General features: G+C 42.6%; 1 protein-coding gene across 8 annotated transcripts in view; it reads right to left on the reverse strand.

Annotated features, from left to right (window-relative positions):
• The window catches only part of epha7 (eph receptor A7), a 94,367-nt gene that overhangs the window by 57,616 nt on the left and 24,179 nt on the right, over nucleotides 1-12,572 (reverse strand). For all 8 annotated transcript variants that reach the window (XM_056404979.1, XM_056404981.1, XM_056404978.1 and 5 more), the window contains exons 4-5: nucleotides 12,402-12,557; nucleotides 2,943-3,278 (exon numbers count right to left, since the gene is read on the reverse strand). In XM_056404979.1, coding sequence (XP_056260954.1) covers nucleotides 2,943-3,278; nucleotides 12,402-12,557 — 492 coding nt within the window. The remainder of the gene's footprint in view (nucleotides 1-2,942; nucleotides 3,279-12,401; nucleotides 12,558-12,572) is intronic.

A 12,572-nucleotide genomic window follows, 5' to 3' on the forward strand; every position in this document is an offset into this window, starting at 1 on the left:
ATGGATGGACCAACAAAGCATCCAATGTTCCACTGCTCGATTCGTACTGAGAGTCAACACTCATTATTTTTAACCAGGACATGAAGTGTTCCCTAACTTTAACCCAGTAGTTCTGCAGTTAACCGTGAAGACCGACCCTAACGAAAGGCAAAACAGGTCGTTCTTGACCTTGAGCGAAGATAAATACATAGGTCACGTTATTCAAAGTCAACCATGAAGAAAGCTAGTAAGTGGTCCTTGAGTGGAGACCGAACTGAGTAGTTTTTGTGCCAAACCTTCCCAAAACGGCCAGAATATGGTCATATGGGTGGTTTTCAAAGGCCAAGTTTTTTCCGTTGTTGTTTAGTTAGAAAACAGATTAATTTTAGTTCATGTTTCATAAGCAAGCAAAACTTTCTGACAGGAATTTGGCAAACTAGTTGGAAAAAATCCTCCAGGGTTAGAATGCCATTGGGGAAATACTGACCTTCTATCAAGAATAACTCACATTAAATAACATAATAAGCCTATGCTGATTATCTTTCTGCATATTTAATTTATTCTTTTCAATGCTAATGTCTGTACTCAGCCTTTATCTAAAAGGTATTATTCTGTCCCAGAGCTGTTCTACCATTGAACAGATGGATTGGGGTGCCCTGGCTTGAAGAGCTGCTAACCCTAAAGGAATTTGATTAGTCTCGGTTTCGAAAGGGAATTTTTTTAGTTTTGCGTCATGGTTTAAATAGTGTTTCAGAGGCTGTTTCACCCCGATGCCTTAAAACAATTCAGGAAAATTCAGGCATCTTTGTAATTGTTTGAATGAAAATGAATACATTTAGAGATACTGATGATTGATACCAAAACTTAATGGAATCGATCAACTAAATTATCAGTGACCTGTCCCACCCCAGCCAATTACACTCATTACAGTGTTATAGCAATTAAAACGGTGCCACTTACACGAAATTATAAACATGACACCATCTTGGCCAAGCACGCCGCTCTCTTTCACAAAAGCTAATGGCTAAATATTCCGCCGGGTTAACTGAGTAATTGTCTGTTGTCGACATGCCAGGTATAATTATGAGTGACTCTACAAGAGCGAGTGTTCATTTTATCTTCTTCTTTTTTTTCTTTTTTTTTTTCCTGGCTTGTTTCCTGCGGGTCATCCCCCCGCTGACGTCCTCGTGTCCTTGGCCGAGCAACCCCTCGGCACAGTCCAGCTTGTGTCACTGTCATGAACCGAGCTTTGCGAAATACATCATCCCTAACACTGTAACCCACACACGTACTCAACAGAGAGCCGCTTTCTTTCTATCTTTCCCTCCCACAGATACACACATCTAGTACACTGACACATTTATGTCAGTGTACTAGATCTAGATCTAACACATCCAGTACACTGACATATTTATGTCTGTGTACTAGCTGTGGTAACAATCCTATAACCTATTCTCATGTATGTTTTCAAAGAGAAATTAGGATCATGATGATGTAAAAGCAGCAGGACATAATTGGCCATCATCACGTGGCAAAGGACAGGCGTAGATAGCCGGAAACAGAGGTTATATATCCAGCTAAAGCTTCAGTGCTCTCTCTCCATCTTTCTTTTAATCCCCGTCGTCAGAACATAGTCTTTTGGGCCAACTTTGTTACATGGATGCTCGAGCATGAAAAAGGAATCTTGTTGGGTGGATCCATAGAAATAATTAATCAAAAAAAAGGCTTTAGAGTTTGTCACCGTAAAATACAGCATTTTAATTATAGTGGATCCCCTTGAGACTGAGCTGCAAATACAGTAGTAGCTCTTTAGGTTCCGCTGGGAGTCTGCATCATTGCTGAGCTAATAATGTTTGCTACTGTAGTGCTGATATACACATTAAATTAATCTGGGTAATATGCATATTGGAAATATTATGGATCATATCAGACTATGATCATTAATGCTAATGGGGAATCATTACCATAGTTTGCATATGAGAGGTTTTTAAAATTAAACTGTCAATCACCATGTTGCTAATGTCTAAGGCTCACTCAGCTGGAGCAAAAGTTGAGTCCCATACTATCATATAGGATAACCTACAACCTGTAAGCTGTGCATTTACTGGTGTGAGCCAAATACTGACTTCATCTTTAAGAAAAGTCACTTTTCTCAATCTCCAATCAACCTATTGTCTTGTGTGTTAAGTCCAAAACTGCAGCCAGGTGATCCTAACTTAGTAGCTAGCACCTCTAAAAAGTTACTTTGGATAAAAGCATCTGTCAAATGAGTAAATGTAAATGTAATTAACAAGGTTGAACCTGTTTTACCTTGTAATGTAACCAGAGTAAAGCATTGCATTTCTTGTTAAACAGTTTAGCATCTTAGGTTATACTACTGGTTGCTAGGCACAAATTGGCATTTTTCCCACTGTTTGGTTTGTGTTTGGAACACACCAAAAATAATGTAAGTCTAAAAAGTAGGCTTTAGATGAGTTGGTAAGTGTATTTTTGAACACTGAGAAGAGCAAGGCTAGCTGTTTCTTTCTATTTCCAGTTAATGCTAGGCTAATCGATTCTTGGCTCCAGCTCCGGACTTAACGCACTGACATCAGATTGGTATCACTCTTCTCATCTAACTCGCGGAAAGATTGTAAATAATTGTATTTTCAAAAAGATGTTGAACTATGTCTGAAAGAACTGAAACTGAAAGAAACCGGAAGAAACAAAAACACAAATAGATACAAACCACATGCCACAAGTCAACGCTCTACAACAAAACGCTGTAGGGATCTGGGTTCGCAGGGGATGGGAAAACTAAAAAAAGTATAGCAAACAAACTGAAACAAACTTTGCGAATATCCAGAAAAGTTCAGAAGATCACACAGTAGTTCAATCAAAAAGTGCATCCCACAGAACATTGGGAGAAAATTGCATTATCAACATTATTAAAAAAAACAAAACACTGATGTAATAGTCCTTACCTGCTTGACCAGTAGCGATGCTAACTGCCGCAAACAGCCTCTGCGTGCGGCTCAGGTCCGACACCCCATTGACAGCCTCCACCTCGAAAGTGTAGTTGGCGTGGGCAAGCAGGTCCATGACGGTCACATAAGTGTCCACTAATCCTGACTGTGAGGGAGAGTATCCCACATTCGGCCCGCACGGTACGCACTCCTCGGGTTCCCAGCTGCAGCGGCGGCATACGACCCTGTAGCTGACGTCGTTGCGCCCGCCCGTGTCGGCCGGTGGGCTCCACTCCAGGCTAACGGTGGTCTGGTTGATGTTGTAGACTAGGTTCTGTGGTGCCGAGGGAGGTCCTGTCAGAGGTGGACACGGAGGAAACAGAATTAAATAACTGAGTGCCAAGGAAAGTGACAGCCAAGACTGTGCATTGACTGGATCTGTGCTTTCTCTGTTCTCTGAGAAAGAAAAAAAAACACTACGGGACATGCCAGGTCTAGCCCTAGAGCCAAACACTGACACTCAATTATAATAAGACTCAGATCCAGGGAAAAAAATGGTACAGGTACACAGAAAGGAAGTCAGCTTTGGCAGGCACCAAGGTCAGTGTAACGAGGCTGTGAAATCAAGCAGTGGAGCCCAGAGTTTCAAAGGAAGAATAATTTCAAAGTCAGAGTACGACAGCACCACAGTGCACCACAGTTTTTATGTCATTGTTATATATACACACATATATACTGTATATTTGTCACTGTTTAATTGTGTATATGGGAATTATGATTCATACCTTACGTATCATTATGTTAAAACGAGCCATCAGGACTTCCTTAATTTTGTGATGTCACAACTGTACCCACAACTAACTTTTTTTGCTGCTGTAACTTTAGTAACAACACAACACCAAGCGGCCACTCTGTCCTTCAGCTAGCAAGCTACAAGATGGACGCCAATATATCACTGCACAGCCTTTCTAAGGAGAGTAATATCAGTGAACCAGTGGCTAACGTTTATGTTTTGTCTGGAATACCGGCAGCATTTCACTCAATTTGACCATCTGTTTGGCTCATTTCAGCTCTGACTGACAATCGCCAGTTGCATTTACTGGTGAGTTTTTCCAAGCAACGGTAGTAGGCATCCAATCTGTTACCTGCGGTTGGCCTGGCCATGCGTCACTCAGATAACAAACATATAAAAACATAGGAACTTTAACATATAAACGGTGATTAGTGTCGCCTTAAGGCAGCCCCATTTTTCATATTTTAATTTTGAAACAACATAATGCTTTTTAACAGTGTAGTCGTGCATGCAAATATAGCCACTGATTCATCCAGATGGTCTGAAGGCTTTGTTTACATAGCGACTGTTAACAGCATAAAATCTGCAGCTGCTATGGAAATGACTGAGACATGATTACATGGTGGGACAAATGCTTAGCAGGGAGTCAAAAGCCACAAACGGCCTATCTCTAAGTCTTCCTGTTCTCCAAAAATATACAACCATCCCCCAGCTGGAGGCAGCGTCTTTACTGGTTTTTCTTGGAAAAGGTATATCATGTGGACAGCAGGACACTAAAAGTTAATGCCTACCAAAAAAAAAAAAAAAAGACTCAAAGCCTGGCTGACCCGCAGAATTTATGCACGAGATTTAAATCTGGATTATCACCTTCCTGTAACTGCCATATACAGTTTCACTTGACATATAATAACAACTACGATCTATGGCATCAAACGTGAACACGACCACAGACCGATCGCCTGTAAACGTTCACGTAATGGCGAGGAGATTAGCTCATCTCATAAAACAATGAATAACAAATGGCTGCTTTCATCTTTCAAATTCCAGCCTGTTGGCTTTTATGACCCATATGCTGATATAAATAAACCCCCTTCCCCCCAAACACAGTAAAGATTATATGACTTGTATTCTTTGTTTATGAACGTTGTGGAGAACTTCTTCATTTCTGGGAGATTTAAACTGCTCTCAGGAAATATTCTTTGAGGGAATCTCGGGGAGGGACCTCTCAACTCATTAAATTTGTCACATTAACTAACAAAATAGGTCATGCATATGCATAGAGCCAAAACTTCTATCACAATATTCATTAATACGGCACTTAGTTGTTTTTCCGTGTTCCACCCATTAGAACCGAGGGCTCGGCGGAGACATCCATATTCATGATTATCGGGCGAGATAAGAGACAGACTGTGGACTGGGAAGATGAAAGAGCCACCTGTGGCAGGTGAAGTGGAGAGGAGTGACTGCTGATAGCGCCACTCGACTTCAGCCTTGGCACTGACACTCGACCCGTTGCTCTCAATCTTCCTCGCGGACAAAGGCAAGGTGCGCCTCGACACATACGCACACGGGAACACACCTCCCATTACTAAGTCCAAACCTCACAGATCTTTTATTTTTCCATTTCTATGGCCACGCTTATAACGCTGATAACACCTCATTTCGCTTGTGCCACTCTCATTTGAGTCTCAGGTGCCACAGATCAAAGTGGTGATTTCACAGCAGCAAGAGACGAAAGGAAATGAGATTAGACTGTTCGTGGACCTGACTGACCTTTGTCTTTTGTCTTTGGTTTTTTTTTCAGATGCACACAACCCTGCGAGTTTTGTGTTTCTTCCTTCAGAGACATCAGTATATGTTTCGACGTCGGTTTGTCTTAGAGACTGAAAACATTGCGTCTCGACGACTGTCTGAAAGCGAAGACTACAAAGAAGTTCTTGGAGAGAGATGAAGGCAGTGGGAGAAAGCTACGGAGGCAAACCTTTTACCCAGCCACAAGTGTGGCCACTTGTAAATGGCATACACACTTTTCCCTTCAGATATGGTAAGATGACACACATCACGCTACCCAGTTTGTTTGAAGCACGCTGAACCCCTCAGCTCCCTTTTCTTCTTCTTCTACCTTGGCGTCTCTTTGTTTCTCCGAATAGTCTCCGTCTGAACTCAGGAATACGAAACTTCTCTGCCCCCAATTCACCTGCAGCGCAGATTTGCACCGCATCCTGAGCCCTCCACTGTCTGTCTGTCTGCTCATCCTCATAGCTCAAGGGCTTGTCGTTCTCCCTCTTCCTTTTTACTCTTTTTTCCCCCTCTCACTCCCCCTCTCTGTCTTATCTTTCGTGTTCGCTCCTCTCACCCCTCCTCCCAGTCAAGTTTCATTTCACGGATTAGCCCGCCAGCCCCCACAGCCTGAAATGTCTCAATCACTTGCTAGCTTCCCTCCAACGCTGCCACTGTGACCAAGCATGAGCGAGCGTGAGTGTATGTGTGTGTGAGAGAGTATTTTTGTTGGGCATAAATATGGAATATGTGCATGCACAGTTCAAGTTGCCTGCTGAATCATTTGCATGCTAACATTGCACAGATTTAAAGCAGAATCTGTAATTTCGTGGCGTAAAAAAAAAAAAAAGGCCTTCAACTGCACCGAGGTAACCGCTACATCTAATAATCTACCATATAGAAAACATGGTAGAGCAGCAGATCGTTTTTAGGTCATTTCTCAAAGCCCATCTCCACTCTTTGTTGAGTTGCGAGACCTGACTAAATCCAAGCTTAGGAGAGAAGAATCCGGCGCTTATCGGCCTCGAGATGTGCTAAGGGCTGCCTTAACTCTCCGCAGCCTATTAGCAGGCTGTGCTCTAATTGGGGAACTGTGGGGAGAGGGGCGGCAGGGGTGAGTGGTATTCAAATCGCCCATGAGGTAATCCTCGCTCTACAAATGTGTGTTGTGACCCCGTGACCTCGCCTCTAATGATGTGGCTGCAGCAGAACCTGTATGAGCGGAAGCCATGCTGAAGAGGAGAAGGAAAGCTTGAAGAAGATGAGTTCTTTTTGGTTTTTTTTTTTTTCATTTTAGCTGAAGGGTTTCTGACTGCTGTTGCCATTATGACTAAAATTTCAATACTACTTCAACAACGCGCTGAATTCAATATTGGATTTGCCACTCGCACAAGATGTGTGCTGCAATCGGAAATTCAATTTCTCTAGAGAGTGTATGATGGTATAAAAATAAATAAATAAAATAAAGTGAGCCATCACTAAGAAAGACTTTGTTAGAACAATACAAACATTTTTGTGTGCTTCAGCTGCATTAGCTTCGAGCATTGCTGATGAAAGCATTGTGCTACATGGAGCTCGGCCTCTTTTGTCATGTCAGTGAAACAATCAGTCTTAGAACGATGATCAAAGCCTTGTGAGTGTGATGTCTTAATATAAACTCTTGGTTATCCTTGTATGCGGCTCCTGTTTGCATGGCCTCAGCTAATTACAATATGGGCAAGAGAAGTGCATGAGCATGACTGGGGCAAAGAGGCTTGATGTTTTGATCAGCAACATTTCCAATTATTGCATCCAAACTAAAGACTGACAAATGTCTTTATAGTTTATTTTCTTAAAGGTCCCATATTTTATTTGGCGTTTTGACATCCATAAGAAGATAAATTTGTGGTTTTAAGAACCATCTCAATGTAGTTTTACATCTCCTCTCTCAGGCTTCTCTCTGGAGCTCTGGTAGCAACAGGTCGGTGAGCCAATAAGAAGAACGGAGGCTCTGAGACTCTCCTCTGATTGGCTGACTGTTTTCTGAATGATCCAATAAAAATAAAGCAGATTTCAGGTAAACACTGGGGTTAGGGTGGGCGGGGCTTGGGCCATGGCTGAGAACGGTGACTGCTTTGTTGTGACATCACAAAGTTACAGAATTCCTGACGGCTGGTTTTAAGACTCAGTTTCTGAATACAGGCTGTGTGCATTTCTCTGTGGACTGAGGCTTTCACAGTATTAATATAGAAGCTAGACCTGCTTTATAATCACACTACACATGGACATCTACCTTTATACAATAACAGACTTTTAGATTTTTAAAAGGTGCCCATGGCTAATTTTCGTGCCAGGCGTCCCTGTTGGTAGATCCAGCCCTGACCAAAGTAACTTGTGAAATCTGGGGTCACGCTGACTTTACTTCAACAAGGTCTTTTAGGGCATAAACCTGGGCAGAAAAATCAGAAAAATTGTAAAAAAAAAAAACAAAAAAAAAAACAGATTATTGAAAAAGATTGAAACTGAATGCACCCAAAATTGTTGATAAAAATACAATTTTTAATACAAAAACTGTGGAGAGTATAGTTTATAGACTGAAATAAATATAAGACACAGGTCGATTACACCTGTATTTAATAATTATAATAATAATCTTAACATGAGTTCTGATTAGGGTTGGGTGATGTTTACCATGTGACAATATCTACCATGAAACTTGAGATGGACAATGGTGAATTGAAGGAGGGAGGGGGGGTCTGAACACCGTGCCTACTCTCAGCCATCTGCGTTCCCTACTTCTGATATCTGGTGGCAACATTCTGCAGCCCTCCTCCACTCCCCCAGCCACTCCAGGCAGGATGGACCCTGTGACGGATATCAACTTGTTGAGGTGGCACATTTTTAGGGCGGTGGGGGTTTGGGAGGAGGAGACGACCACTCGCAACTGCTCCTCTCAGCCCCTCGCTTGCACCAGCACCGCTCACAGCTGTTGCATGATTGATGGCCACTCCCCAACCTGTCAACAACTCCACTCTGTGCCCCGGCTCTGGTAAAAATGCCTCCTCATAGCCGTTCCCCCTGTATGTATCTCATTTTCTCACAACTTTGCATATGAATGGCATGGACAAACATTCGTCAGACAAAAGCATTTCTTCTGTCCGCCCCCTCTCAACACATAGCACTTGGGAAACAACGTATTTGTAACTGTGTTTTTGGAACTTCTTCCCTCATCTTTATTCAGCACGGATTTTGGCTTTTCATGTCCCCACATTACATCTTCATCTCATTTCCTCTCAAATCCTCATAGACACATTCTTAATCTGTGTGTGCCAGAGATCCATCTCACTGTTTTGCTAAGGCCTACAATATGGTAGCTTTACAAACCCCTATTTAAAAAAAAACCTGTCAATCAAGCTATTTGTTCAGGCAGTGCAAATTCATTTTCAATTACTATTCTTTCCTGGTCTGGGTAAGGCTTGAAAAAAGGAAATCACAGTGACTATTGGTCACACCGACTTAATCCGGCAATGAATGAGGAAATGCACGTACAGAAATTGCAGTGGGTGAATGAGGAGGACGGAGGAAGCTATTCATACAAGTTAAAAATACATATTTACATATAATGGTATGGGGTCGTCAAGTGTAGACCCGGAGTTAATGAAAATGAATAATGGAAAGTGTGCATTAGCCAGCTTCAGTAATTACTGCGCTACTTGGCCAAGGTGATTACCCAGAAGGGAACAGCCAGAGGACACTGCAAAGAAGAGGGAACTTTTCTCCTCTTCTAACCGCTGCATGTGTGTCCTTCCCTTGATCAGTGGTAGACGTTCGAGAGCAGCATTAACATCCGATTAGGATGGTTGGAGAAGTGAGTAATGGAGCTGTCTTTTAGAATAAGATCTGTATGGTTGCTTATGTGCTACGCAGAGAGATTGGTGGTTTGTGGTCAGCGGCGGGCCTCAGTTATGCTTAGCCTGAGTTATGTCCTTGTTTGTGTCGGACGGGTGACGGGAATGGAGTCAAACAGACGAGATTTCGGTTTGGTAAGGAATGTGAACAAATTGAGCTCACTGATTTCCTTCTGGAGACACTAGTCATTTTTGAATTTCATAATGCTTCCATCTGTGATTCTTGAGTGCCTGCTCCCCTAAAGCAAGACTACGTAACTTGTATGGGATAATCTCCTTTATTTTCCTAGTGTCGATTGCTTCATTCTTTGGAAGCCTGACTAAAGGTCAGTTCAACCCCCATGCCCTTGGATGGATACGACGCTGCGGACACGCTTCTACTCATACTGCAATCAGGGGTATGCGTAAAACAGACACATTCTACACAGCCACACTTGATAGGAATACTTGAGACCAACGATATGAACAGTAGATATATATGGAGCATGAAGCGTCCAGTTTACTTGTCTGGCGTATGCACAGTGGGTGTGCTAACACTGAGGACGGTCCATGCAGACTCAGACTAAGGAAGCCTTTATTCAGTATGTTTACTTCCATTTAAATGTTAATGCTAAATGTAGCGTAAAAGTAACACAAGTGGAGGAGATTCATAAAGTCAGCTGATTTAGTAATGTCAGCCACACCACAGGTAAACACAACAATAGCCACCACATGCTCCTGCTCAGACCAGACTGGGAACGACTATAGCAGCAAAACCAACTTTTAATTTGAACCTTGAAAATGAGTCTTTTACCTGGTCTCAGTTTAAATGTGCTCGTGATATCTTCAAGTTGTTCGCAGGAAACCAAAGAAAAGGCTCAATACTTCCTGTTTTCTACTAGCAGGAAATGACCATGGCGGAATTAACACAATAGAGGGGGGGGGGGGGGGGGGGGGGCTGAAGGTGAAAATAAGCTTTGGGCCCCTATTGATCTCCCTCCCCACCCCACCCTGTTCCCTGCTCTGTATATGTACCTGTCAATACCTGCCATTCAATCAATTAACACGAACCAGTTGTCACCCAATAAACCAGGAGCTTTCTGCGGCAGCTTAAGTACACCAGCCTTTTAAATGGACGACCCCAGCAGCGGGTTGTGTTGATGATTCATGACTTCATATATTTGTTATTGGCGCTGTAGCCACAGTGTTCCCACCACAGTCCACTATTCTTTTCTTTTTGTAAGTATAGCTCCTTAAATTGAGGCAGTTGTGTCCATCAACTTGCAGAATAAAATGTGATTATAGTCTTTATACCAGCACTTCAGGTTGACTTGTTTTGTCAGTTTCCCACAGTGGACACACTCTAGGCTCAAACCATAATTAGAATAAGTGTGTAGTATGTGGCCGCTGTGACCATGTTAGCGCTGGAACAAAAACAAAATGGCTGAATCTGTGGACAGTTCAGGTGATGTACACAGACTAAGACTAATACGAAGAACATTGCTTCCGAATTTATCAAGCACACAGGCAGCTAAAAATGCAAAACAGGGGGCTGGTGTTTTGAAGATAGATAATGGTGTTGGGAAATCATAGCACATTAATAATAGGAGATAGATAACTTTCTTACACAAGATATAATCTTAACACTTTTTTCTTGCGTCCTTTTATCTCACCCTGTGTTTTAATTAAATTTTTTTTCTGCTGTTAATATATAATCCCTTATATCACAAACCTACAGCCACCAGAAATATAATTATTCTTCCTCGAGAGTGGAATTTAAAAAAAAAAGAAAAAAGAAATCTATATAAAAAGGTGCAAACATTTAAGGCTTCTGCCAAATAATTCATGCACACATCTGGCGGCATGAACACACCTGTGCACTGAGGACATGGTGAAATGGCTTCAGGGCAAGAAATAGACAAGAGATGTTGCTCAACACACTCGCTTTACAGACACTCAATACTTTACAACAGCAAATCCAAACTGCAATCTGTGTAATCCTGTCTTTCATTCTCTAGATTTAATGCATAGACAACCCAATGCAGCCGTACAAAATTATGCTACTTGCATAACATTTCACCCTCTCTCTGTCTCTCACACACACACACACACACACACACACACACACACACACATTAGAGATTGTGACTTGGCCTACTTTGGGTCTTCAGGGGAAAAAGCGGCACCGCTCAGGATGTGAACCAGGCATGCTTATTTTCCAGCATATACATTATCTGTTTTGTTCGTTTTTTTTTTTTCAAATCAACAGAAAATGGTACAAAATAAATGACCACAATCTGTGAATATGAATTTATCTGCTCCTCTTAACAGAGACATCAAAAATAAAGAGAATGACATAAGTGTATATCTGGCCAGCGGGGCCGATCCGGGAGTCTTGTGATACATTATCAGCAGAATGAAGTCACACAGATAAGGTGCAGAGATTGTGTTTAGGGGGGGCTGTTGACCTCCAGATAAAGCAGGGTGCTATAACATTGGGTGCCTCTAACAAAAAAAAACGACAAAAAAAAAAAACATCCAGAAGCAGCTTGAAATAAAATATATGTTTTCTAATGGATTTGGAAGCAAATGGGCCGCACCCGTCAGACTGAACACCCCCAGGGCCTGTGTAAATAAGCCATCGATGGCTGTCACATAACTGTTACACTAGCCAGGGCAAATGAAGACGCAGGGTGCTGCCTGGGCTGCTGCCGCTGACTGTAATTGCAATCTTTCAGACGGGAAATGGCAAATTGCTCCTCTCATCATTAGCAACCGGCTAAGACAGAAAACAGACATGCAAGCCTGCAAACATAATTATAATGACATACTGGGAGGCAGACGAACTGCTGTGGAACACATCTGGGGCTTTCATGAGACCACGGCAGACTGACTGAACAGGTCGGGCCAGGGGAACCAGAATGTGTGTATGTGTGTGTTTTTTTTCCCCCCCCCTCTCTCACATGTGCGACTGTTTAAATACAGATCCTGGCAAGTGGTCTGCGCTGTGTTTACCTAGCAACGGCATGGCAGACTTACTTGTGCAGGCCACAGATGGAGGGTCAGAGAGCGCTCGGTAGTAACCGTCCTCGCAGTCGCAGCGCCAGGAGCCCTCACGGTCGTTGAAGCTGTGCGCTGGGCAGCGAGAGCACTGAAGGTCCTGGGAAGAAGACTTGTAGAAACCACGACCGCATGCTGTGGAGGAAAGAT

The sequence above is a fragment of the Seriola aureovittata genome, chromosome 19, assembly GCF_021018895.1.
Source record: "Seriola aureovittata isolate HTS-2021-v1 ecotype China chromosome 19, ASM2101889v1, whole genome shotgun sequence".
NCBI lineage: Eukaryota > Metazoa > Chordata > Actinopteri > Carangiformes > Carangidae > Seriola > Seriola aureovittata.